The sequence below is a fragment of the Lathamus discolor genome, chromosome 6, assembly GCF_037157495.1.
Source record: "Lathamus discolor isolate bLatDis1 chromosome 6, bLatDis1.hap1, whole genome shotgun sequence".
NCBI lineage: Eukaryota > Metazoa > Chordata > Aves > Psittaciformes > Psittacidae > Lathamus > Lathamus discolor.
Window position 1 is genome coordinate 21,164,638 of NC_088889.1, and position 27,709 is coordinate 21,192,346.

Consider the following 27,709-nt stretch of genomic DNA (forward strand, 5'->3'; position numbering starts at 1 on the left):
AGCCTTAAAGCTTCACTCAATTCAAATTTGTGGGCAGAAGGATTTCAGCAATAAGAGTAATTTTGCTTTAAAGGTGACTTGCAAATAGTAGTTCAGGGTTTGCAAGTCTCTCATGTTAATTAAGAAAGGACTAATACCTCTTCTTTATTTCCAGGGGATTTTTTTTTAATGGATAGTTTTTTAAAAACGTATGGATACTGTAAAATACTGTTACAGGTCTTTTTGTCCAGTGTCCCCTGAACCGTCTATCTGGTGTTTATTTAAACTTCTCAGAATATCAGGAAAATGCATAACATATTCCTTTCTCCTGACACTTAGTCTCTACAATTACATAAATATTATTAAATAAAAGTAACAATTAGTTTTTCAATGCATGGCTCCATTTGATTTCTCAGGCTTTATTGATTCACTGGCAGTCAAAGAACTGATGTTCGTTAGCAAACTTTCAATTATTTATTCATAACTTGAAAGACACAAAAAGAGACAGATACATGTTTTTCTTTCTTTCGCTGTCAACCGTTAATCTCAGAGAACTTCTGTTCAAATAACTCTTGCACAAACAACATCTGGGTGAAAAGCAAACTGAAGAAAGATAGAAATTGGCCCATATGCACAGTGCTTGCATGATAAACACCTTGCTGGGCTGAGAACTTGAGCATAGATTTATGATGTATTCTTTCTCTTGCAGACAGTAAGACCAGGCATGTGGTACTGGAAAGATGATACTAACACCCTTGAATTTGCAAGGTAAGAAAGATGTTTAGTTTCAAATTATGCAGGTTTAGGCCTTGATACAGCAGTTCCAGGTAAGGTAAAATCAGTGTATAATATTTTTTTTACCTGAACATTGACTACAGGACAAATTCTTGCTTTTTCTTTTCTCTTTTCTTTTCTTTTTTCTTTTCTTTTCTTTTCTTTTCTTTTCTTTTCTTTTCTTTTCTTTTCTTTTCTTTTCTTTTCTTTTCTTTTCTTTTCTTTTCTTTTCTTTTCTTTTCTTTTCTTTTCTTTTCTTTTCTTTTCTTTTCTTTTCTTTTTTTCTTTTCTTTTCTTTTCTTCTCTTCTCTTTTTTTTCTTTTTTTTCTCTTTTCTTCTCTCTTTTCTCTTTTCTTTTCTTTTCTTTTCTTTTCTTTTCTTTTCTTTTCTTTTCTTTTCTTTTCTTTTCTTTTCTTTTCTTTTCTTTTCTTTTCTTTTCTTTTCTTTTCTTTTCTTTTCTTTTCTTTTCTTTTCTTTCCTTTCCTTTCCTTTCCTTTCCTTTCCTTTCCTTTCCTTTCCTTTCCTTTCCTTTCCTTTCCTTTCCTTTCCTTTCCTTTCCTTTCCTTTCCTTTCCTTTCCTTTTCCTTTCTTTTCTTTTTTCTTATCTTTTCTTTTTTCTTATCTTTTCTTTTTTTAATTGAGACTGGAGCTCCTTAACTGATGATGCTCTGTGGCATCATCTTAACAGAGAAAACCAGAAATACACATTTACTTCATACTGCTTTCAAGCCGAACCCACTACAGGGGAATGGCTAAAAGTATGTGGCAAGTCCTGCCATGTGTCAGAATCATGCACAATACACTGGAATAGCAGTGCTGGATGTGAGGGCCAGATGCCACCCTAGGTGTCTATATGTGGAGGTCCACAGACTCATATTCATAGAATCATAGAATCATAGAATAATTAGGGTTGGAAAGGACCTCAAGATCATCTAGTTCCAACCCCCCTGCCATAGGAAGGGACACCTCACACTAAACCGTACCACCCAAGGCTTCATCCAACCTGGCCTTGAACACTGCCAGGGATGGAGCACTCACAACCTCCCTGGGCAACCCATTCCAGTGCCTCACCACCCTAACAGAAAAGAATTTCCTCCTTATATCCAATCTAAACTTCCCCTGTTTAAGTTTTAACCCGTTACCCCTTGTCCTGCCACTACAGTCCCTGACGAAGAGTCCCTCCCCAGCATCCCTATAGGCCCCCTTCAGGTATTGGAAGGCTGCTATGAGGTCTCCACGCAGCCTTCTCTTCTCCAGGCTGAACAGCCCCAACTTCCTCAGCCTGTCTTCATATGGGAGGTGCTCCAGTCCCCTGATCATCCTCGTGGCCCTCCTCTGGACTTGTTCCAACAGTTCCATGTCCTTTTTATGTTGAGGACACCAGAACTGCACACAATACTCCAGGTGAGGTCTCACAAGAGCAGAGTAGAGGGGTAGGATCACCTCCTTCAACCTGCTGGTCACACTCCTTTTGATGCAGCCCAGGATACGGTTGGCTTTCTGGGCTGCGAGCGCATACTGCAGCCGGCTCATGTTCATTTTCTCATCAACCAGCACCCCCAAGTCCTTCTCTGCAGGGCCGCTCTGAATCTCTTCTCTGCCCAACCTGTAGCTGTGCCTGGGATTGCTCCGACCCAGATGTAGGACCTTGCACTTGGCATGGTTGAACTTCATAAGGTTGGCATCAGCCCACCTCACAAGCGTGTCAAGGTCCCTCTGGATGGCATCCCTTCCCTCCAGCGTATCAACCGGACCACACAGCTTGGTGTCATCGGCAAACTTGCTGAGGGCGCACTCAATCCCACTGTCCATGTCAGCGATGAAGATGTTAAACAAGACCGGTCCCAACACCAATCCCTGAGGGACACCACTCGTTACCGGTCTCCAGCCCGACATCGAACCATTGACCACAACTCTTTGTGTGCGGCCATCCAGCCAGTTCTTTATCCACCGAGTGGTCCACCCATCAAATTGATGTCTCCCCAATTTTGAGAGAAGGATGTTGTGTGGGACAGTGTCAAACGCTTTGCACAAGTCCAAGTAGATGACATCAACTGTTTTACCCTTGTCCATCAATTCTGTAGCCCCATCATAGAAGGCCACCAAATTGGTCATTCTCTTTTGCCAGTGTTACGTTTGACCCTGTGCAATGGTGAGAACATCAGAGTACTGCAGACCTTTAGGGAAGCCACAGCTCTACAGGGGCCAAACTCCACATAACTGTGCTTTGAATGTCTGTGGCAATTGTGAATTAAGACTTTTTCAGGCCATTAAGACCACTGGGGCAGAAAGACCCCAACACTCAAACTATCTCCCTCCTGCTCTCTTCTCAAGTGCAGGGCAGGGATCATGGTTTAGCGTGGCTATGGTGGGTCAGTCACGCATTGCCCGCTGCTGCCGCCTGCCCTGCTGGGCATTTTCCAGACCTTTGTTATGGCGGAACCAGGCTGCTCACCTCTCTATTGGTCACACACTACTGCAGGCACCTCTCATGCTCTGTGTCTCAGCAGCTCTGGCCAGCTTCTCTGTTGGGCTTGGGAACGCTGCTGACTCTGCCCAGTAGCTCTCCAGGGAGAGGTGTGAGCTCCCTGGTGACCTCTGCCTGTCTCTGCCCTCAAAGATCCCAAATAAAAGCTCTGGAATGGAGCAGTTTATGTGTAAAATCTTCCTAAAGCCACTCGGGACATTGCTTGAGGAGTTCACACGACAGAGTGCATATGGTAGCAGGAGATAGAGCAGGAAGACCCAGGGAAACCCCATTACTCTTACTTCTGTATTTTTGAAAGCAGTGTCTCATCCTGACCTCACCACAACCGAGATGTTTTCTTAGTGTCAGAGACCAGGGTAGATATAGCTTTGTATCATAGGATGTTGACCTCTTTGTACTGCTGCTAGTAATTTAAACTCACACTAATGCACGCTCATACTCTGTATTTCAGCTCCAGTCCAGCAGCTGAGAAAAACCTTAAAGAAGGAAAAAATACTTTCTTTCAGGAAATACGTGTAAGGACGTTAAAGAGGTATTTCAATTTGACTAGCCTGGCTCAAAATGAAACAAGATCATCTGGGTGGGAATATTTTTATTCGTTGTCTTAGGATCATGCCTGAACAAAGCACATGAAACAGGAAACCAGCTGTCATTTCAACAGGGTGGATGAATGGTCTGAACATAAAGACAGAGCCAGACATGCCTGATGTTGAATGCTAGCTCAGGCACTAGCCTGGTATGACTTTGGTAAAGTCAGTCAGCATCTTTGTTTCTGTTTCCAGATCACTTAGAATGAGGTAATAATTCTCATCTACTCTAAAGAGTATTGTGAGGTAATTAATTCATCTGTGTAAGGCACTTCAAAGATTAAATTATTATTAATATTAATTTTATAAATTCATAACACAGTATAGCTGACTTTCATCCATTGCTTAAAACCTCTTTGATCTAAATAATATAGTTGCAATTCATTATATTAGCAACTAAAAGAGCAACTTCAGACGCAACCTTAGAGGTGCAATGTCCTATTTCCCTCCACATCCCCAGCCTGTTTTGTGGTAATAATAGCTGAAAGTTAGTTCAGAATACCTGCCAAACACATTTCACTGCCTGTCCCTTTGAAACTAAGTGCAATGAAGACAGTACATATCAAGGAGATAATCTTAATATTCTCAGACAGGAATTAACACTGTGTCCTTAAATGTTATGTATTGGTCAACCACCAGCGTCTTCCAAGATGATTGCAGTTCAAAGCTCCCTGAAAGTAAGCTGGCTGACAAAGACGGAAAATTGCATATGATATCCCAGTGGGTACAACATGAATATGTGACGTTAGATGACGTCAAATGTGAGTAATTGCTGGTATTTCGTATCAGCAAGGCATCGCCCATACCAGTTAGGGTGCTATTTCTACTAACACTAGCAATTTTTTTGAGGAAGTATTGCTTTTCTCCTGTGTATGTTTTCAGATGCTGCTTTGCTTTTGAAAGACACACATGAGTCACATCACATGTTGTCACTTGAAGTAGTCATGGGGTATGTCATTTAGAGTTTGTTTTGGGAATTGTTTGTGTGTAGCTGGTAGGGGAGGGACCAGAGTGTATGAGAAGTAGAATGTGAAATATTGGAGGTTTAAAATCTCATCTGGAAGGTTCAGTGGAAAGCAATACCAAATGCATGTTGTCCTCGACATGTGCAGAGAAATAATCCTATCACCTGTTTGAAAGCCTTCCACTCTGTTGCCTAAGAGAAGCCAAGAACTTGGGCCTAAATATCCCAAGACTATTACCAATTTTACTCTAAGTTAAATTCCATGTTAGCCAGCACATCTGCAACATTGTGTGCACCAGGAGTGCTAACATGACTGGGAGTCTGGGCTTCCTTCCTGTCCTGCCGCTGTTCATGTAAGAGCTTCAGGGCTCTTTATTTGCTGCTGTCACTTATCAGCATCACTTCTCTATAGGCTATAAGCAAGGAGGCAGCAGGTGGAGCATTATTTCTGAAAGGCATATTCCTGTCATCACCAGGGCCCTACAGTGGCTACACTGTCATTGACTTAGGAATGCATCTCCAGACCTTGTTGAGCCTTAGTCATACTGTCCTTTCAGAAGGGGAGAGGTGTCTGAGTTGTATCCATCTTCCTTTGAAAATGAATGCCACTCTTTCAGTATGTTCACTGCAGAAAACATTCTTCTTGGAAGTATGTCTGATAATATCCAATTGAATCCATTCTTTATCATGTTTATTGGACTCTATTAGTAATTCTCTAAAAGCCTTCAAAGTCTTAGTTTGAGGTGTAGTGCTGGTTACGAATACATCTTAGCCACATAGCTAATATTTGATATTATGCAGGCCCTTGAGCAGAGACTTTGTTCTTTTTCACAATGGTCTGGTAGTGTCTGTATCTGTAAATCTGAAGACTTCACAGTGACCTTTCTACCTCTCATTTAGGAATGAGAAACTAGATGACTTCCTCATGGCCCTGCTCTTCTACATATCTTTTTACCTGGAAAAAATTGCCCTGGAAAAGAAATACAGATCCTTGACTTTGTGAGTACAAGACTTTAGGGGTGTAAGTACACAGAGCTTGCCCCAGCAAATTTGGAATCACAGGGCAGTCTTTCATGTCAGAATCAGTGGGAATCTTTGTGTGAATGGGGACTGCTTGCTGTACTGGCCTAGTATATCAAATAGTACAGAGAAAAAGCCCTTGGCCTCACCATTTATGTCTCCCATACTCTCCAAGACATAGGTTCCTCTGACTATGTAGAGACAGATTTTCTGGAAGGTTTGGAGCCCCACTTTGCCCCGGCTTTGCCCTGAGCAGCATGCACTGTTGTTCCCATGGCATGGCATCACCGTAATCTCCCTTTCAAGATGGTGGCAGGATGCAGTGCCTGTTGCAACAGGGTCAGCAAATAATGTGGCTTCTCAAGGTAATGCTGCAATTTGAATAAATCATTACTGTTACCACCAACGTTAAACCTGTGTGAGTGCCCTGGATCAAATTACCATCCCTTAATGACATTTCCCAGTATTAACATTAGCATCCAGTCATTTCTGCTTGCAATACAAAGCAGCAAAAAACACCTGAGTCTGCTGGGTGTTAATGTGTGCTTTGGGTCACATCACTTTAATACTTCATTTCTAAATACTTTGCAAAGCAGGTTCAGATGACTCTTAGGTGCTAGGAACATGTTATAACATGAGGAATACATGCTAGGAAAGCAGTTCCCAAGTAAGGGTGTGTGACCACACTTGCTACCTTGCAGAATGGAAGGGGAATAGTTTAGGAGCTGCTGTGTTAGAGGGTTATATGACATGGGAGAAAACATTACAGAATTACAAACCATGATTGTAAGAAACTTCAGTGACTTTCTGGAGTCTGTAACTGTCCCTGAGAATTGATTTTCTTAAAACACTTAATGATTGCTTACTTCACAATTCATGAAGCTTTGATATAAAGAGCGGCTGATTTATCTGGATTGAAGAAAAACACTGTTGGAGGATTGCTGGCCTTAAGGAATTGATTTGCTCTACATCCAGAGATGTAGACAGGTGTTTCTTTCATTGTGCAAGGAGTAATTCATAAATAAAACCGTCAGCCTAGTTTCATACACAAACATCGTAGATTCAGTTGAAGTGCTCTGGGGTGCAATTTACAAAATGATACCCTTGCTCTTGGCTGGTAGAGGACAAGGAGGCCACTCCATGGGTCATGACTCCTCAATATGGATTGTATCATCTACTGGTGTGGCAAATACAAACCCAGACTGAAGCAAAGAGAAGTTTGGACCTGTTGCAGTGTTTCTTGGATCAAGAGGGCTCTGGTTAGTAGGTATCAGCTATAAGCAGTGCCAGGAGAGACTTTTCAGTGCATTCTGCCATGCAGTGCTCCCAAAGTGAATCTGCCTTTTGGTGGGAAACATGTACTTACTCTCCACTTCTACAATACTGTTTCATTTAAATTCGTTACCTTCCCTGGAGGGAAGTGGCTTTCTTGTCAGGATTACCTGCATACTGTACTATGCTAACATCAGAAAAGCTTAAAGAAAAATGCCATTCAGAAGCAGGAATTCAGGATATTGACATACTGAAGTATAAATACAAGGAAGGAAAATAAAATGACAGAAGGCAATTTCAGGTCCTATTTAATGTTGAAGTTCATCCTTAATTGTTTTAGCACCTTCACTGCCTTGGAGGAGCAGGGAGATACTAATCATGGTGTGAAGAGCTTTCTGATACTTCATCTCTTTTCCTGTTCAAGTAGGAGAAGAGATGCAATAACTTCCCATTTCCTCTGCAATCCATCTGGTCTAATTCTGCACTTGGTATGTGATATGCTTCAAATCAAATGTAGCAAGGACTTTTACCTCCTGTGGAGTAAACATCTGGAATGGTCTTCCACTAGAAGCAGTGGGGGCAGACAAGAAAACTACTTTGTTTCTGAAGGTGGAGCTCCATGAGCTTGTGAAAGGGATTTTTATAACTACATAATAGAATCATAATGACATAAAATTACACTGGTGATAAGAATCCTTGGGTTTGTGATATACTGATGTACTTGAGAGAATGTGAAAAAAATTGCATAGCCATTTGGTTTCCTATATCTATCCCACATACATCCCATGTTCAGGGCTGTTGTGAGTGGCCTGCTGTGGAGGAAAACTCCCTCCCCCTTCCTTCAAGATATAATTTATATTTATAAATTTTACAGAAGCTTTCTTGCTTTCCTGTATAGAACAGCCTATGTGCCACAAGTAGAGACAGACTGCAGGCAAGACCTGCTGGTACCATTTCATGTTTCTCATTAGTGATACCTATAATTTGCTCCTAGTTAACTGACAGACAGATTACTTGGAGACAGGCTTGGTGACCCACCTAGTCCTATATCAGCCTCGTGTTCCTGTATGACAGACACATCCGATGGCTTTGCAGTTCTCGAGCTGCTCTTCTTGTAGCCCCTGTGCAACACAGAAAACAGCACTGGTTATTCCTGCTCCTGGTTGGTGTGTTTTGGGATTCCTGTCATTTGAGCTGCCCAACTCAGCTGTTGGGTCTACTTTTGTCTACAGAGAGCCAGGCCTGTTAGCCTGGGTTAGCCTGAGCTCCTCTACTGCCTTGAACCTAGCCCACATTGCCTCAAGAGAACATCTAAGACCATCCTAGCTTCAGAAGTCATTGCTTCTTTGCATTGAACTTTCTTTGGAAAAGAAAGTATTGAAAGGGGTTCCTATCAGAATGAACCTGGACATCTTTGATTTCTTGTGACTTTGTCTTTTGTTGATGCCATGTTGATTCTTTGTAAATCCAAGCCTGAGACTTTCCTGGCTTTTTCTAGATTCAGGAAGATCTTGTAACTAACTTCAAAAATAACCAACCAGTTTTCCAAGCAGTGGGCATGAGGCATTCCCACACTGCAGACAGCTTGGGAGTATTCACCTCTGAAATAGTGACTATAAGAACAAAAACTTGCCAGCGGTGGATGAGACATGAATGGAACAAGGGCTATTATTTCTGTTCTGCATTCCCCCCCCCCCCCCCCCCCCTTTATTGTCTGTTTCTGCTTCCAACCCTTTCATGTCTTTTGGGGAAAAATCTGCTACAGTTTATTAGCAATTATCCTTCAGGAGCCCAGAGTAATTGTCCTAATTTATTAAGGATGGATTGTGTAGGAAGCTTTACAGCTGGAGGCCATCAGGGATAGGACAGATAAAACCAACTCTCCTGAGTGTGAAAGGAGGCTGGTAAGTTTTAGGCTAGCAGCATTCCCAGGCACCACCAGACACTCAGGTGGATTACAGGGGAAGCAGAGGAAATAGAAAGCTCTTTGGTTTAGCATTCCTTAGTGTTTGATCTGAATTGGTTTAAAATACAGGCTTCTGGTGGCAGCCGTTCCTGTTTAGAGGCGGTCCCAAAAGCGTTTCGTGTGTGTTTTTGAAGAGGAGTGAGTGCTGTGTCTGAATGAGCCAGACCAACTGCTCCAGGCCACCCGGTGGCAGAGCCTGCGCCTGGAGATATCTAAATGCACCTCCAGGGCTTTTATGCAGGCTGCAGAAAGGGTTCATAAGCGATGCAGGATCAAAGATGGGCTGTGGGTATGCAGCTTATGGGTTGTGTGGAGTAAGAGAGGCTGTCTTGTGGCCCCACCAGCATTGCCAAGCTGCGCTGGAAGCATCTGAACCCAGGCTTGCCACGGTGGGGTCTCTTCACGGTGGTATCATGCAACACGTTGGTCTATGTGCGTGAAAATGAAGGCTCACTTCTCAGAACAGCCACTCTTTCTGGCATCCCTTCTGTCCAGAGCTCCTCCCTTGAACACTTTTTTCCCTTTTTGTTTTCAACAGGACTATGATATCTTTTGAGAAGACAGAAATGGACAATGTGTTGGAGAAGTTAGCAATGTCCAGGATTCACCTTGCCAAGGTGTACTGTAACCTTATCCTTGGACAACGCATGGCACAGCAGTCTAGTGGAAAGTAAGCCAGTCACTTCTGGAGACTCTCTCTATGTCAAGGGCCACAGCAGCCCAGGGCCAAGGCCTCTGTTAAGTGATGCAGCGAATGCCCAGGGTAATAAATGTCTTGTGAGCCAAGGAGACACAGAGGACTAAAGGAATATGGGGCAGAGAAGTGTCCTGATCTCCCTGCAGCTCTATCTCATCCTATAGCCAACTCCAAGAGTGACCACAATGAGTTGCAGCAGAGCTTTGAATACCAGACTGGAAAGCTCTCCCTGGTAGGCAGAAGCCTTGCTAGGTATATAGAGCAGGAAACTTTAATAGGTTCAATGTGAAAGTCAGAAGGGCAAAACTCGGTGCCAGCCCTGGATCTTACCCCTGCCACTTCCTCTTAACTCAATCTTGACAGCAAATTACTATGATTCTGCTGGTTGCCACTGATCCCTGCCTGAATTCCCTTTTATCCCAAGTCTGAGATAGTGTAAGACTAGCCTAGTAAGTGAAGGAGACCATGTTCCTGAAGAGTAGTAAGTGAAGGAATTAGAGACAAGAAGAGCTTGTGCTTGGGCATTGGAAGTGTAGGTCTTCTACTTCTTAGTGGGGAAGACAGTGCATGGCTTTTTCAGAATGGTGGAGAGCAGCTTCTCTTTAGATGCAACGGTTCCAACAGTGAACTGATAAGGGAGAGAAGCCCATAGAGGGAATGAAACAAGAAACTAAAGAAGGCCAGATTGGATAGGAGGGTGTTTAAAAAGGCAGACAAAACAATGGAATGATGAGCACAAGAAAAGGTGAGTTTTAAAAAGACATGAAAGTGTTATGGTTTAGCCCTGGCTGGCAACTAAGCACCACAAAACATGGTTATTGGAAGGAGAATGTAACGACAGAGCGATTATGTGCTGTGCTAGTGTTGTGGAGTCCTTTGTCAGCCATCTATGTTCCTGCACAATGTTTCCTTTCCCTGGCAGTAAAAAGGAGCTGGCAGTCACCACCCAGAACCCCAGCCCCATGGGATCTTCTTAGAGCAGTTTCAGGCAGACTTTTTCTGTTGGTGTGAAACTGCTGCCAGTCCCCAGAGGAGTCAGAGACACCTTCACCTGCCTTCCTGCCACACAGCCCTGGGCAACCTTGCTCCTGGCTGGGGTGGGGGAACCTGGGCTTCCTTCTAATCAAGAGGACAAGGTAACCTGTGAAATGATGGAGTCAAAGGGGAGCTGAAATTGCTGTCCCAACAGGGCTTTCATTTTAGTGTGCCCCAGCCCACAAAGTGCTGGACCTCGAGAATTAAGGATGTGTTCCCTTGCATCCTGGCACATCAGCATTTCACCAGGCACTCCTGGGAGCAGCCTTCTTTGCCAGATCCTTGCTCCCAGGTTCCTGTTGAGCAAAAACATCCTCTCAACCTTCTCACTTGTTGGACTGGGAGCCTTTCATTGTTTCTGTTGGGTGGCCCTAATGTCTGCAGTTGGAGGAACTTACTGCAGAAAGTCACTTGAATCCAGGAACTGGGAGCAGCTGGATAAAACAGCCTGTTGTATACCCAGCTAGTTAGCTCTGTTGCCTCCTCACTCACTGCCTGCTGGGTGGGAATGTGCAGGATTGAGGCAAGCAAGGCATCCAGTGGCAAAAAAATACCAGCATGGGAGTGAGAGCAGAGAGCTGAAACAATTGTGTTCTTTAATATTTCCATCACAGGGGAGTTAGAGGCTGGCAGTGGGTTGGGATGTCGGTGTCCAGGCTGTGAAAACACAAAGGCTATAAAAAAGCTGTGTCTTAAAGCCTTCATGATGTAAGGTGCTGTGTAAAGAGAGACCTCACTGAGTTACTCATAACAGGGTGGCGGTAGCTGACTATAGCTGACTTCAGAGTGAGGCTAATGCTGAGTGTGTTATAATATAGGGCACTTCCCATACCATACTGCAATTATATAAATACAATCTTTTCCAGGCTGACTCAGTTTAGCCTTAAATGTTATCTGGATCCTCCCAGCCCATTATATGAACTGCCAAATACAAAAGCTAAAGGACAGAACCGATTAGCACTCTTAATTATAAAAGATGGTTAGGAACTTTTTGAGCACACATGTTTTTGGATGGGGCAGGTCCTTCATCAAAATGGAAACTGTCAGAAAGTTTTGATGAGGGTTTTTTTTAACCTGAAAAAACTTTAGATTAAATAGCTGAGAAATTATTGATAATGTGCCATCCCCAGTTTTGCTGTATTTTCTTATAACCCAGCTGCGGGTTCATGGTGTTGTTCAAGTTTTGCTTTTCACTTTAATTCACCATGACAACATTTTAATGAAATCTTATGTTGGTAAACTGCTTTCCCTTCCAGATCTGCCAAATGTCCGTGTGTTATCATGAAACTATCAATTTTTCATGTAAGATTCTCTCTGGAATTTTAAAAAGGGAGGCTCAGGTGGAGAACATCTTCATCTTAACCATTTACATGATTTGTAAAATGCAACATTAAAATCCTATCTTGATACTATCCCAGACTGGAATTTGAGAGAGTTCCTCCAGACCTGTTATTTGTGTATGTTAGCATTAGTCCTTTTGTGCCTCCAATGCTGAGGAAGGAATAGGTGTGTCTGGCTTTCTCCTTTCAAGTTGATGGGGATTGTGCAACCTTTTCATGGTGCCAGTTTCCTTATGGCATTTGCTGTAATGGGAAAAATACAGAGTGTTCCCAAAGCTGCATGCATCGATGGAGCAAACATTGAGCCAGCCCTTACTGATCCTTGAAGCTGGCTTTACCCATGAGCAACTGGAGTCACAGCTGTGGTGGAGGGAGCTGTTCAATGGCACAGGAAGCATTTCTTCCCCATGTGCCCCTATGCACATCTCATAGATGTCTGAAGCCGCTATCACCTTGCATCCAAATGCCATCTTACTGCACTGTTTGCTCTTGGCTGTGCTGCCCTCTTCTTTTATGCATGAACTCATCCCACCCCGTTCACAGCTCTGAGAAATCAGTATGACCGTATCACTTGTAATATGAGGCTTTTTGCTCATTCTTTCACGTTTCTTACAAGCCCTGTCCTGAAGCTTGTTGCAAGTTTGATGTTTTCCTGACCCTTTCTGTATTTTCCTAGGTAATAAGCAACTGTGCCCTAGACATGGGAGGTGCCTCCTAGTTCTACACTTGCTTTAGGAAACTTTGCTTCAAGCAGGTCTCTTAGCTTAATACCTCACCTCAGGGAAGAAAGCACTGGGAGAAAGAAGGGTGGAGATCCCGGCCTTATTTGACTCTAATTATTAGCATTATTTTCTGTTGCTGGCCTCTACTTTTAACCCTCTACTAAACTAAGGACTGGTTGTAAGACACTGCACAAGCTGTGTAATGTTGAAAGGTGAAGCTGGTCTCACATTTAGGTGTAAGAAGCTGGAGTCACTTTAGGTTTCTCTGCTCTAGTACTCTGAAGACAGAATAATGTGCTTTACCAGAACTCATAAGGAATCAAAAGCATTCCGAGTTGTGGGAGTTCTGCTTTGGAAAACAGCCATACCATGCTTGCAGAGTCAAGCTTCTTTTCCTTTGCACAGTATGTGAAGTGTCAGTGGGATTATGGCTGGTGGGAGCCAGGTAGGGCGATACATGGTCTTCTTTATCAAAAAATCAATAAATATAGCTGAGAAGATGATAAATATTGCTATGGTGCTGAAAGGTATTATCTTCATTGTCCGCTCTGTATTGGTGTTTCTGGTGTGATGGCGGCTGGGGGTACCCTGGATGTGTGGAACACTTAACTTTACCAGGAAGATAAGGGACATGACAGGAGTCATGATCATGAAAGCTGATGTGGAGACAGGCTTTCCTGTGCATCCAGCAGGACCAAGCCGGATCTGTGGGGAATCTGTAGGCTAACAGGGAAAATTTGCTTTCATTTCCTTGCGGGTGAGTCGTGCCATCTCCAAGAGAATGGAGAGGCTGCTGGGATGTGTGTGTCACCCTCTGCTTTAATGGCTGTTACCATAATGAACAGTCATTTGGCTTTGTGTGAGAATCCCTGAGCTCAAGTGGGTGGTGAGAGCAACTCTCAGGCTTCCACTGGGCAAATTGCTGCTCCTATAACAAAAGCCCTTTGTCATTCTTGGGCATGTTTTATATTTCTTCTTGGAGATACATCAGGCATCTCCTTCCTAGTTTTCATGTTTAATGACCAGCATCGGCCTGGCTCTGTGCCCTCGGTAACTCTGCTTGTTGCTCTTCCAGTGATGTCAGTAAGAGTTTTTTAATTGACTTCAGTAAGAACTGGATTAGATCAGCACTGACCACTTTAGAGGGGCCCATGCAGAGAGCTCAGTCTAGATAGCATAGCAGGGGGGAGCCTTGCACACTCATCACATCCAGCTTTGTTCTCTGTCAGAGCTAATTAACTGAGCCATACAATATTCTGCATTTTCTCCTTCTGAGGCAATGCAGGAGTCTTGCCTTTCTTTTGGACAGTGGGTCTCCACACGTTCGTAATGAGGATCTACCAGCAACAACTTTATTGCTCTGGTGAAATCCTAGGTTGGCATAGCCTCATGAGTCATACTCAGTGCTCTGTTTAGAGAACTGAAAAGACAACTGCTGCTATTAATTTTGTGCTCTTGTTCACTGCCTTAGGGAAATACCATCATTGCAGAAAGATCGGAGCTACTTTGAGGTAAGAAAGACACAAAGATAAATGGAGAGTGTGACTGAGTGTCAGCCCAGAGCATGTCCCTCCCTTGAATATCCAAATGCTCCTTTCCTTTTTGGTTCCCCCAATAGAGGAACTTGTAGGACAGAAGTCCTCGAATAAAATTTTACCTCTAGGGCCTACATGCCCCTATAAAATACCGTCTCTTTGCCCTTCAGCCCAAGCCTTTTCCCTTTGGAGCCCTCAGCCAGGGAGTTTCATTCCCTTTGTCGCTTTTGTACCCCAGACAGTTCCCACCATAGCCTGAGGTCCCTCTGGGAAGTCTGGTGTATGGATTTCTTCTCATTGTTGGCCTCATAGTTTTATCTCTGTAGGTAAGAAATTTTACAGCCTTCTTTTATTTCCATTGCCCTTGGTGACGTATCTAGATGCCAGTAAGCTAGCCTGCAAAATATAGCTCCATCAGGCACTTACGAGACTCACAGCAAACTAATACAAAACAGCTGGACCCAAGTTATACTTTGTACTGCATGAACTTGGAAGCCTTTCTTTGGAAGAGGGGAACTCTGGATTCAATTCCAAGGGCACACAGCAGTCCTAGCAATGCCATCTTTTCAAGAACAGACTTAGTAGAGATTCTGTTTACTGAGAGTTAAACCAGCTTATGCCAGGGATCACAAATGTTAAATAGGAGGGAAAAGATAGATTATGGTTTTTTTTTTTGTTGGTAAGCAGACATGTGGAGGTGAGATGCGATGAGTTCATATTTGCTAGTAATATTTTCTGTGATCACAATGCTGTCATTCAGGGTGGGGATCATCTTGTCTACCTGCAGCTGCCCAAACAAGAGCTGTCCAGTCAGACCATGCCTTGTGGCTGCCTTGACAGCCATTGCAGAAAGGAGAAGCTCAGCCAGCGGATGAATTATTGCCTCTTGAGACAGATGTGTGTGATAGGAGCCCCCACAGAGTGACTCATCCCATCAGTCTCTTTCCATTGATTATTGAGGGAAACTGGGTGGTGATCTCAGGTTATTGCCTTAGTCTTCTAGCAGCAAGACTAAGCCTAATTGGTCAGAGTTGGGCAAGACTAAATCCATTTGAGCTAACTCTGTTTCTAGCCTCATCTGTCTGCACAGCTTTAAAAAACCCAGTCCTTTCAAATCTTCACTGATGCAAGCATGGTAAAGGTTGGTGTCAAATGGTTGCTGGAATTTTAGTGCAGTCATGCCCAGCTGCACTCTGGGATGCAGTGGGACTCTGCGATGAAGTGGGACTCTGGGCCATTTCCCAGTGAAAAAGGGGTCTGTGTTTTCCACTTAGGGCTTGTACAACTTCAGCAGCTATGTGGCTTGGCTTGTGTTCAGACGTAAGCACTTCCAAGTGATTCGGGAAGAAATCGGCAGGCTTCTTTTCTCTGATGTGTTCAATCCTGCCTTAAGAGGCAAGAAGAATATTGAGCTGCAGAAACGAGGAGATGGAACTGCTGATGCAAATACTGCGCACTTGCTGTATCTAAGGTACACATCTGACACTGTGGTGAGTCCTTAGGGACCCTGACCTGTCAGAATACACTGAACTAACACCTGCATTTGTTTTCTTTCAAGAAAAGACTGTGACAAGCATCCTTCCATAAGCACCATGATACAACAGCGCTCACCAGTGCTGAGCATGCTGCTGCCCTTACCAAAGGACAGTGCTCAATACCTCTTCCAGAACCAGAATCGTCAGGCTAGGGACCCTCAGCCTCCCACATGTGATGACCTGCCAGACTTCTCTGAATTGTTCACTAACAAGTAAGGGGCTACTTCTCTGCATAAACAGATTTGGTAGTGCTGAGGAAGGATGTCAGACAGCTAGTGCTTCCTCACCAGGAGAGGGGCCATTGGTCTGAGGACTTGGTCTTTACAGGAGTTACAGAGGAACAGGAGTGTGAGTCCTGAGACACCTGAGCAAGCCTGAAACTTGCAGAGATAGCACACTTGGTTAGCTGATGGCAAAGCAGCTACTCTCCATTGTAGTGCTTTGTTAAAACTCAGAAGTTTTATGGGTAAAGGAAATAGGCCTTAACATAAATTTGATCAGAAATTAATCAAAGCCTCACAAAATCAAAATAGGATGTTTATTTTTTCCTTCTTATGATACATTCCCATTTCATATTTCTTCTCGACTTTTAGTTTTTAATAGTGTTCTGATCAGACATTACTGATGTACTTTATGAAAAGTAATTTTACTACATTGTATTTTTCAAATATAATTTGGATTGCAATAGAAATAGAACATTTTATTCTGATTAAATCTTTCAAGCCTGGGTAGGCTATCTGAGAGGAATTCCATTACCCATCCCGCTATGGTTAACAACAGTATCACTACAGGACTTTTTAATGTAACAACTACTGTAAACAGGACCACTGTAAATCAGTTTTGCTCCATTGTAATGTATGTAAAGCTTCCGGTTAGACTTTCCCTCATAAGTCTTCTTTTTTCTGCCTGGAAATTAGAATTTGAGAATTGCCTTAATTTGCCTGGAGCTGCAGCTCTGTGCATGCAAAACCTTTGGACATACCTACAACACACGACCAGCGAGTCTGGTATTTCTGGAGAGTGTCAAATTTGCTACAATTCACATGTCATTGTTTTATGCATGCTTTGGAAGCTGGGTGCATCCTGAGCGTCTTGGCTTTATAGCTTATGCACAGAGTCATGTAACCTGTATGCAACAGGGCCAAACTTTCCAGGGAGTGCTAAGCTTCTCTTGGATGTATGCAATTCGTATTGTGCACATCACATGTACACTCCAGACAGAAACATGATGTAAGGTACTGAGGGTATAAGCCTGGTGATCTGTTTTTAACCTGTGGCAGAGGAGATACTCTCTGCTAAAGGAAGCAAGGCTCCTCACTGGTTTACCTAAGGAACATTGCAAATCTGCTCCCCTTTCTCCTGTTTTCCTTTGCTTCAATGTGTCAAGCAGATTAACACGATGTTTCATAACAGGGTGGGCATCATTGGAGCTCATTGTAGTGAGTTAAAATCTCTCCTAAGCACATCTGAGGAGAAAAAGGAGGAGGAGGAGGTTGAGCAGGAGGAAACACAAGGAAGAAAAAGCAGTGACTGCAGTTTGCCACCTCTGGGAAGCCCCCAAAACAGGCTCAGCACTTAGAGCTCTGTGCTCTGAAGAGCAGTGGCAGAAGGTGACTGTAATCAGAGCAGCCAGCAGATGTGATGTTAGTGTTGAGTGGCGTGGTTTCATGTTGCTAAATAAATCACTTGGAAATTGCAGCTTAAGAAGCCTAACTCATTTGTCAGAGGTGGGGTAGTTCAGCACACAAGGGTGACTGGAAACCTGCACTGTAATTCCTGGTTCTGTCACTAACAATTCCACCTTCATCTTAATGCCTTCACTGCACCATTTCAGAGATTATTTTACTGACTTATTTTGGGAAGTGCTTTAACACCTGCAAATGGATATGGTTATTGATTTGAATGTCAGCTCCCCATTTCTAAAGGGTTAGCAAAGCAACCAGGAGATGTGACTTACTACAGTGTACAAGTTCCTGAAATTTTGCTTTTGAAGGAAGTTACTTCCTTGAATAAGAATTCTTATTCTATTATTCTATCTGTCTTACCTTCTTATTCTATTTCCATCATCTCTCATTTTGTTCTTGCATACATGACTCATTGTGAAATAAGTATAGCAAAAAGAAATTCTGTTAAAGTATCTACCAAATTTTCATTTAAAAGTTTGTATTTTAAATTATGTATATATTTATTTTTTTTATCACTGATTTCACATTATTGGGAAAGCAGATTTTAGATGTTCAAACTTACTTAATATATGCAGTTGGGATGTTAGTATCTTGAAACAAAATTAATTCATGGCAAGAAATGGTATCATTTTACCTGTAAGACTATCTGTACATGCTGATCATTAGCACCAGAAGGAAAATTTAGGATGAAATCCTGGTTTTGTCATAGTTAATAAGAATCAATGAAAAAATAATGGATGATTAAACACTGAAAGAAAACCAGAGAGGTAATATTTCCAGCATTGTTAAGGGCAGAAATTTGACACGTCAGTGATGGTTTGGAAGTTTTTCAGCCAAATACATCTATGCTGGATAAAAATAATACATTTTTCCCTTGCAATGTATGGTTCAGTTTTTAAAAGGATGGAATTTTGCAGCACAATTGTGATGAGAAATTTACTTCTGGAGTAACCAGTGGTCCAGGGACTAGATCACTTACATAGCGGGGCCCTGCACTGCCTTATTGAGACAGACATTTGAACTGCAGATTCACAGCTGTTATTTAGTCTCTTCACTTAGACTGGCAAGTTACAGTAATGCCCAGTAGCACTGTGGCCTAGGCTTGTTTTCCATGTGTTGGGTGAGTCCTTTTACCATTTGATGAGGCTGTTGTGGCCTACAGTTTCTCTCTCAAGCTTTTCACTAGAAATCTGTTCTGGTAAAGAGAAAAATACTTGAAATAACCTCTTGGACATTTTTTGGGATTGAAAACACATATTTTCTCCGAAAGGTGAGACATGGTGCTTTCATTGTGGGTTTTTTGAGAGCTGGGCCAAACCCTGCACAACTGTTTTTACCAGCTTAGCCAACCTTGTGTGTTTAGCAAAGTATGGATAGTGCATACTTGGCCAAACATGCAAGCGGCAGTTGTGGTATCATTGCCCTGAAGCAGCATAGTTTCCCTACCGAATGATGCAGCAAGATGTTGGTTAATACCTGGAGCTGGGGGAGGGCACAGCACAGCTTCCTTCTCTTGGTCTCGGGAGAAACATTTTAGTTCCTACATGAGGAAACTTCTATATGCTAAAGGATGGTTACAGCTTTGTCTCTCTAGCTGTGACACTGGACCCTCTCTGATCTGTGTATTGACATCCCAGTACACTAGTCCTTGCAAAAGCACCTTGCTTTATCATGGCAAGAAAGCAGGCATTGTATGGGGCTTTAGAAAGAGTATGCGGGAATGTGTCCTTTGCCACACCAGTCCTGCAGGGAAGTGTAGGCTGTGGTATGTGCTAATAACTGGGATTTGTGAACAGTCCCTGCGGCCTGGGGCAGAGATTTCGCAGAGGTGCACACTTGGCCTGTGGTGGGCCCAGGATGAGAGGAAAGACCAAAGGGTAGTGCATGCACTCACGTAGGCAGCAAAGCTCTTGGGTGCAAAGAAGCTTTCTGTTCACTGTCAGTTGCCTACAAGGTCTGTGTCACTGCGGAGAGGAGGAAGCGTCGAGCAGCCACTGGCATTGCTCAGAAGCAGTCAATGAGCTACTCAGACTGAGAGATGATGTTTTCCCCTCTCCAGATTCAAGGCAGGTTCCTCAGGTTCCTCAAGGGAAGCAGCCCGATGGAGCTACTTTCTCACCATGAAACAGTGAGCAATAAGTGATTGCTTTTGGCATGCTGTTTTCCTTGGACAAAAGGCGGCTCTGGACCAGGCACGGTCTCGCTTACTTCTGTCTGCACCCAGAACACTCTGTCTGTCTCCCTCTGCAGCAGTTACCTAGTAAAATCTGATGGTCCTAGCAAGCCATAGTTTAAAATACTGTGATTGTCGGCCAAGCCCTCAGCCATGGCTTTGGGTCTAAGTCTTCTGTGGTAATCTAACAACAACCTTGAACTTTCCAGAAAGGATTGAGAAATACCTGGAAGTTCAGATCTTTTAGTCAGCAGAGTCCTTTGCCGCGCTGCCTTCTCAGCATTGAGTGTCTACTTCTTCTGAGGCAATGTATGTCTAACACAGAGAACCCATGCTTGTTTAAGCATGTAAGAAAGACCTGGCAGCCTTTCACACATGACAGTGAGTCATCCTTCCAGCAGGAGAGAGTGAGTCAGAAAGGGCAGTTGACAAGCTTTATTTATCAGTCTCCTGTTATTTGGCCCAGGAGTGTTTTACCCTGAAAAACCCACCCTCGATAATGACAGGCAGAGCTCAGACTTGTGTCATACCACTGCTGGCTTTTTTCCCATAGGCTTTGCACACCGTTTTGTATCAGGAAATTACGGCAGGTTGGCCACTTCCATGATTTTTTATTTTTAAAGGGATTCTGAACATGCCAGCCACATTGGAATAGCTCGCCTGAGCTAGGATTACCATAATGCCTCTCAGTGATGAAAAGAACCTGGAGTGTTCTGTGCAGCAGCTTTTATGGAGTTCCCACTTGCTTTCTTCTAGGGCTGCTTTGCTCAGAGCCTTAATTGAACGCTGCTAGCATGGCCTAGTGTCTTGGCTGGCTTTTGATTATGTTTCTGCCACTCATAAGCTCCACACAGGGTGTGTCAGGCTTTCCAGTGTAAGTGCCTATTTTCGGAAGTTATGTTGCTCTCGTTGTAGAAATGCACGCCAGGCAGAAAGCTGGCAGGAACCATCGCAGCTCAGAAATGGAAAAAGAAACTGGGAAAACAATGATATGCCTGATGATTAATTAAGGAAAATCTGCCCTTGGAGGTTTCAGGCTTTGTAGTTGGGAGAGAGATGGCAGTGCAACAAGAGGAGCCATCTAGATGTGGGGTGACCATAATGTGTGGTTGGGTGTCTTGAGGTTTGGAAAGAAGCAAAGTAAGCTCAAGCCCATGCTACTCATGTTGCAGATGGCTTTGGAGCAGTGACCTATAAAGGCAGCACCCATGCAGTAGCAGGACTACAGGGCTCAGCACATTCTCTGTGAGCCAGCATGGCAGGACCTGGAGGTCTTGCAGGTTCTTAATCTCTGATGCCTCCAGTTCAGACCTGCTCTTCTTGTCCCGTTAGGGGCCAGTGCCTGATATACATGGAAAACCAATGCAGTCTGAGCCTGCCCATTTTTCTGTGCAAGACAGGCTGAAAGCAGCACTTGACCAGCAAAAACCAGGTTTTGTCCATTTCTTCTTGGACTCAGTCATTTTAGTAGCGTTAAGCTCCAGAGGACTAACACTGCTATACGTATTCAGGAATGTGGCTCTTTGTACTACTAGCCAAGTGGGGACTCACTGGGTGCTGCTGTGGTGAAAGATGTCACCATGTATCCTGATGCTGCTAACGTCCCCTCTGCCTGAGGAGATATACTTTTTAGTCTGTTTTCTTTCCCCTCTCAGACAAAACCTTGACAGAGTTCTGAAGATGCTTCTCATTGCTCCTGTTTGTCCTGTGGCTTGTCTCCTTTGCTTTGTCAAAGCCAAATCTGCAACTAATGACCAACCATCCCTCCAGCCAGGAAGGACCAACGGCAGCTCCTTTGCATGCAGCTGGCACCATCTCCCCACTTGCTCCACACCTGGCCACGGGTGTGTTGCTTGTGATGCTTTTTTACCTGCAGGTGCGCTGGGGGAAAGCAAGCCGTAGTCAAACTGGAAATGGGACCAGGCAGTGATCTGCAGTAGGAAGAGGCTGTCAGTCTGGATTTCCTTAAGCAAGGCTTCAAATGTCGATGATATGTGCTCCTGCTCTGGCTCGGACTAAGGCCTTCATCTTGCAAACAAACTGCACTGGAAGCACCATGTACCAGTTATAGCTGCTGTGGCTCAGACTAAGTTGTAAATGTTTGCAGTGAGATTTTTACAGCCTGAAGCAAATAAACCAAACCGCAGTTCGCAGAAATATTTTCTTACCCCGCTTCTTCCTCCATGTGAGAGAGAGGATTTAAAGGTTCAAAGAACAGGCTGTAAGTGTACTGCAACCTGTTACAGCCTTTCTGTTTGGAAAAGACTGATATTATAAATGTAGTGTATTTCTCCCTGTGATAGTGTTTATGTACAGAAGGGAAAATGAGCCTTTTCCCCTTACCTTTAATGCAGTAGAAACAAAGACAAACTAGTTTCTGGACACACATTCCCAAGTCTTCTGGTCCTGACAAGGTCTGACCTCAAAAGGGTTCCCCTTTATGTGGCTCCTTGCTTTTCTCTCTCCTGTACCAATGCAGCACAAGCACATCAACCACGACCGTGTCTGGGCAAGCAGGGAAGTCCCTGACTTTGTGAAGTCCTGCCACAGAAGCTAGGTCTTTGAAAGAGGGATTCCACTGTTCATCTCTCTTTACTATATTACAAAAGGATAGTTTTTATTTCTACTGAATCTGGAAGAGTATGCGCGTGTTTCTGAGTATGATGGGATGTGTGGGGATTGTGGATTAAAGGCTTGCCCCAAGGCTGTTATTAGCACTTTTCAGTGTAATAATCAAGAGAACAAGGTGCATCGTCTAATTAAGGTCTTCACAACAAGTCATCTCAAGACAGTGCCCAGGTCTCTATATTGATTGGATCAGGAGACACAGTATTGCAGACCTGGCTAGGCAGGGGGTTGGCCCACCCACTGCTCCTTTGTACTTTGAAGCTGTAAGAGCTCTAACAGCTGAAGTGCTGTGATGGATGAATACATGTTTTTTAGAAGGAGGAAGGTGTGATGTGCAAGAGATGTTATGCTCTGCCCAGAGAGAAACAGCCCAGATGCATGGAGTTCTGGTCAGGAGCTGGTCAGAGGGAAGGCCAACACAGGTAACATTGTGGTAGGCATCTGACTACAGGTCATCTGGTCAAGAGGACAAAATAGATGAAACCTTCTCTAGACAAGTGGAAGAAGTGTCAGTGTCTCAAGCCCTCACATTTACAGGATATACCAACCGACCTGAAATCTGCTGGGCAGGAAAAGCAGTAGGGCACAAGCAACCCAGACTTCTGGAGTGCATCAGGGACAATTCCTTGACATAGGTGCTGTACAGACTGAGTAGGGAGATGCTCTGGTTGATTTGCTACTTGCAAACAAGGAAGAAGTGGTTTGGATTGTGATGGTCAGTGGCAGCCTTGGAGAGACCAAGAGGTGGTAGAATTTAAGATCATGAGAAAGCAGAAAGAGGTGAGTGGCAGAACAATGACCCTGGATTCAGGAGAATAGACTTTGGCTCATTCAGGGAAGTAGGAAGCAGCTTCCCTTGGGATATTGCTGTGGAAAGGACATGGAGAGTTAGATGATTTTCAAGGACCATCTCCCCAAAGCCCAAGAATGGTCCATACTGTTTTGCGGGAGGCTAAGCAGGCAGTGCATGAGGCCAGTTTGGTGTACAGAGAACTTCTGACTGAACTCAAACAGAAAACGTGTAACAGGGGGAAGCAGGGACAGTCAATCAAGGAGCAGTGTAGAACTACACAGGAATGCAGGAATGTGATTAAGAAGCTAAAGCTGGGCTTAATCTGATAATTGGTGATAATGTCAAGGGCAACAGGAAGGGCTTCTACAGGTACATTAGTAACAGAAGGAAGACCGTGAAAATACAGGTGCACTGCTGAATAGGGCAGGTGATCTAATGATGAAGGACACACAAAAGTCTGAAGTTCTGAGCATTTTATTTGCCTCAGTCTTTCCTGGCAGAATCTGTTCCCAGGCATCCATGTGTAATGGCAGAGTTTGGAACAGGGACATGCTACTCACAGCTGAAGAGGGTGATGCTGGGATCACTTAAGTAAACTGGACATATACAACCCAAGGGACCAGATGGGATGCAGCCCAGCTAGGCAAAAAGAAGAAAAGTCTTCATAGGGTTGCCAGGCACTAGAACAAGTTTCCCCTAAAGTGTGTGCAATTTCTATTCTTGGAGGCATTCAAACCCCAGTTAGGTGAGGCCTTGATACACCTTCTGTTCCATTAAGCATAAGACTGGATGAGAGTCCTGCAGAAGTCCTTTCCAACCGAATTATTTTTCTATGATTCTCAGTAAGCACCTGAGTACAAACTGAAGATCCCCTGGAAATGTGTGCCTTATATTGTGCAACATGGAATGTAGCATGGCCTAAATGCCACACAGTCCCCAAATGGCCCATGAGACATAGAAATCTAGAGAAGAGGGTAATAATGGTCATACAGGGACTGCAGCTGCCTGGAAGGTCTCTAACCTGTGGTTGTGAGGATTAGCTGGGTTAAAACAGTGCTCTCTGCTACTTTAATCTAATCTGTCACCCTTTAGGTATGTTGTAGGTGCTCCAGGGCTTCCTGTCCTGAACCTCCTAGTGCTCAAGGTGGTAGTGCCACACTCTCCAAAGACTGCATGAGTCCCTATCAGATCGTTCTCCAAGAGTCCTGGGTAGGCTGAGACCTCTCTGAGACTGTGTTAACATCAATGTGAGCAACTGTGGCAGCTGATAGCGGTGGATCTGTTCTTGTTTCACCCAGGTGGCAGAGGTTACAATAGCAGTAGAGTGCAGTGAAGATCTTGCCTTCACAGATTAGTGACCAGCAGACAAGGTCTGTCAGATCTCTGTGCACATATTCAGGTTGCTAGGATGGGCCAGCAGCTAAGATACTGCATCTTCACAGCTCTTGGTACCTAACCTAGGAGCTTGCACCATACCCTCAGTGCACAGTGCAAACATGTCCCAAGAAGACCTTGTTGTTCTTATTATGCTTTTACTTTGTGTCTGAATGGCTGCTACTTCAGATGTTGCACAGCTGCTCATTCAGCAGGTTCACACACATAGAAAGGCTACCATAAGTACTTTGGCTTTAATTTAGGTGTACTCAGGGTTTTGGACATGTTGACATTCTTTATTTCAACACTGCTTCAGAAGGGCTGTCTTGGAGACTGCTTAATCCTCTGGAGACTTGCAGTTGGAAGCATGAGCAGATACTCTAGGCTCGCAGCAGCAGACAAGCAAGCCACACTTTTCCTTGCTGACTGACTACATGGAGCCATGAATGTTCTGGAGCAAAACTCACAATGTTTCCGAAGCCTCTGTGGGTGCAAAACCCTAACAGAACTAAATTTAACTTTGCATAAAGGATGTCACTTTAAGCAGGACAAAGTTGCATGTGCCTTTTATCAATTAACTAGACAATTTATATAATCTCTTTGAACAGTAGTCCTTCTTGACGTTGAGTCTGAACTACCGGATGATGAAAGTCCAAACATCAGTTCCATGCATGGTATATCAGCAGAAGTTGTGTGACTATGGAAATGTGACAAACCTTGCTAGGAGCATATTCACATTAAAATACTAGGTTTCTGTGCAATTCTGAGCGTTCATTTCCAAACAGGGCTTGATTGCTGTGTTACTGTCCACTTGGCATGGGTAGAACTATATTCTTTTTTAGTTTTAGACCTTCTCAACACAGTCTTCTTGCCTCACTTGTTGTGACTAGAATATCACTGAGGAGGGGATGTTCTCTTCAAAGAAGGGAAAACTGATGTAGAACACTGAGGAGAAGGATGGTAGCAAAGCAGAGAAGTCAGGAAAAAATGCAGGAATCTACCTTTAATAATAAGAGTTATCTACTGCTTAAATGGGCTTACGCGTAATGCAGTAAGTGCTGCAAGACAAGAATGGTGTCTGGACTTTTTATTTATTTTATTTTTTTTAGCAAAGATCACGGAAAGATTCCTTTCAAAATAAACATCACCGTACCCAGCAGAGCAAAACAAACTGGCTCTGAGTTTTGGATTTCTCCATAATTTAAAACAGAATAAGCAAAGAAAAAAGGAAGCAGTGGAACAGTAACTTTGTAGTGTAAAAGAACAGAATTCAAAAGTGGTAAGAGGACATTTACAAACACCGTTATCAATGCCCAAACATTGCTCTACCTTTCCAATGAGTCCTGGGTGTGAGTCTGCCAGTTACACTGACGATGAGAAACTTGTCCGCAAATTGCATTTTGAAGGACATTCTTCTGTGGTTTCATGTTCTCATTTGAGGTATTGTCCAAGCCAAGCTCATACCTGATGACTTAATATCAATGGAGTCACATGCCAGCAGTGTGTCTCCTTCAGCATCCATTAATCTAGGATCAAATTAGTATTTAATTGGTCCAATTTACAGAACTAACCCCTGGCTCTCACACAAGCAACCCAATGCAACAAAATATGGGCATTTCAGAGCTGTCACATCCTTCTCTCCCCTCACCTTCCCAAGCACCCACAGACCTTCTCACCCAAATCTGTGAGATACATTCAGGCAAAACATGCCACTAGGCTCAACCTTAATCTTTCCATCATGCTTCTGCTTTTCAGTGAGATCAGCCATCTGTATGGTTTTGTTCATTTACATCATCCATAAACCTTGTCTGGGGGCAAAGAGCATGGCTGAAACCCCCAAATTAGGCCCTGCAAGAGGGAGCTGTTGCAGAGGCCCCGTGGCTGCAAGGGAGGGGGAGAGAGAGAAGAGTCCATACAGGTGCTGGTATTTTGCCTGGGATCTTCGTAGCTCTGAGAACACCAGCAGATTTTGGAGACACAGTGTGCTTACAAGTAGGTCCCAGTTTCTCAGTGTCACCATCTTGGAGGGACAAAGAGGAGCCCCATTGCTTTTGAAGACACGTGGGGAAGCCTTTGAAGTCTTCAAGGGAAGACAAGGACCCTGGCTGGGAACAGCAGGTAGATGGCAGCCAATGGAAGGTACTTTCAGTGCACAGCATGGAGTTATTTTGGTCTCACGAAATGCTATTTATCCTTGAGTGTCTTTTACCAGCACTGTGGTTTTTTATACTCACACAACTATAGCACCCACTGTAACAACATCAATAGTATTCAATGCAATGGCATTTATAGTGGTGAGGAGGAGCTGGCCCCCATCAGTTGTAGACTGTTCAGTGACGACAGAAAATAATTCTTCATTGCTCTCACCTGGAAAAGGAGCAGAAAGAGTAAAATGGAGCTCAAAAAGGCAAGCTGAAAAGGCATCCCCATAAAGGCTTAGTGGTTTTGTCAAGGCAATTAAAAATATTTTACAAGGAATCCAGTAGGTTTATAGGAAATATGGAGATCTATGAATGTCAAGAGCTTCTCATCCTTATGACGCAAAGCTGTTAGTACTGTACTTCTTAGAGCTGCTTCCTGAGGTATCCTGTGCTTAGCAAATTCCTCGGATGGTATTCTAGTTTGGCAAAAGGGAAATTAATTGTGTCAAACAGCATACCATCTTACTCTTTTCAGGAAAGAGGTGATACAGGGAGAGAGCAGATGCAACATACTCATTAGTTAATATCTACATCAAAGAAATGAGCTGGTCTTTTGGCTGATCTCTGAAAAGGAAGTTCAGTTTGTTTGAGCAGGGCATTTTAAAGGTTTTAAAAAATCCTATTTGATAATATTATGCAATAAACAAGGCACACATAGCATCTGGACCTGCATGCTCTGTTGGTAACTGTGCCTGCCTATTCAGAGAGAAACAAATTCCCTGGCACCAATAACAGCGATACTTCAGGACTTGTGAGGATTAGGCCTTGGTTCCCTGTGCTGACATTCTTTCTAAAGGTCAGTTAGCCTTTCCCGTGTCCCCTGTCAAACTCACTGACACTGAACCCCTTTCCTTTGCTAAAGATGATTCAAGTCGTGGAATATGCCCTTGACTAATGAGCTATTTTGGTTACAGAGCCAGCTGTTTCTCTGGTGCAGATCG

At 43.7% G+C, this 27,709-nt stretch overlaps 1 protein-coding gene across 1 annotated transcript; it reads left to right on the forward strand.

The window, feature by feature from the left end:
• Window positions 1-689: 689 nt before the first annotated feature.
• PPP1R36 (protein phosphatase 1 regulatory subunit 36) lies at window positions 690-17,546 on the forward strand. Its single transcript, XM_065685788.1, has 11 exons — window positions 690-747; window positions 3,693-3,773; window positions 4,468-4,589; window positions 4,711-4,777; window positions 5,693-5,791; window positions 9,589-9,720; window positions 14,316-14,355; window positions 15,654-15,850; window positions 15,938-16,126; window positions 16,638-16,642; window positions 17,246-17,546. Exons 1-11 carry the CDS (start codon window positions 704-706, stop codon window positions 17,491-17,493), a joined length of 1,224 nt encoding a protein of 407 aa, XP_065541860.1. The 5' UTR covers window positions 690-703; the 3' UTR covers window positions 17,494-17,546.
• Window positions 17,547-27,709: the final 10,163 nt, after the last annotated feature.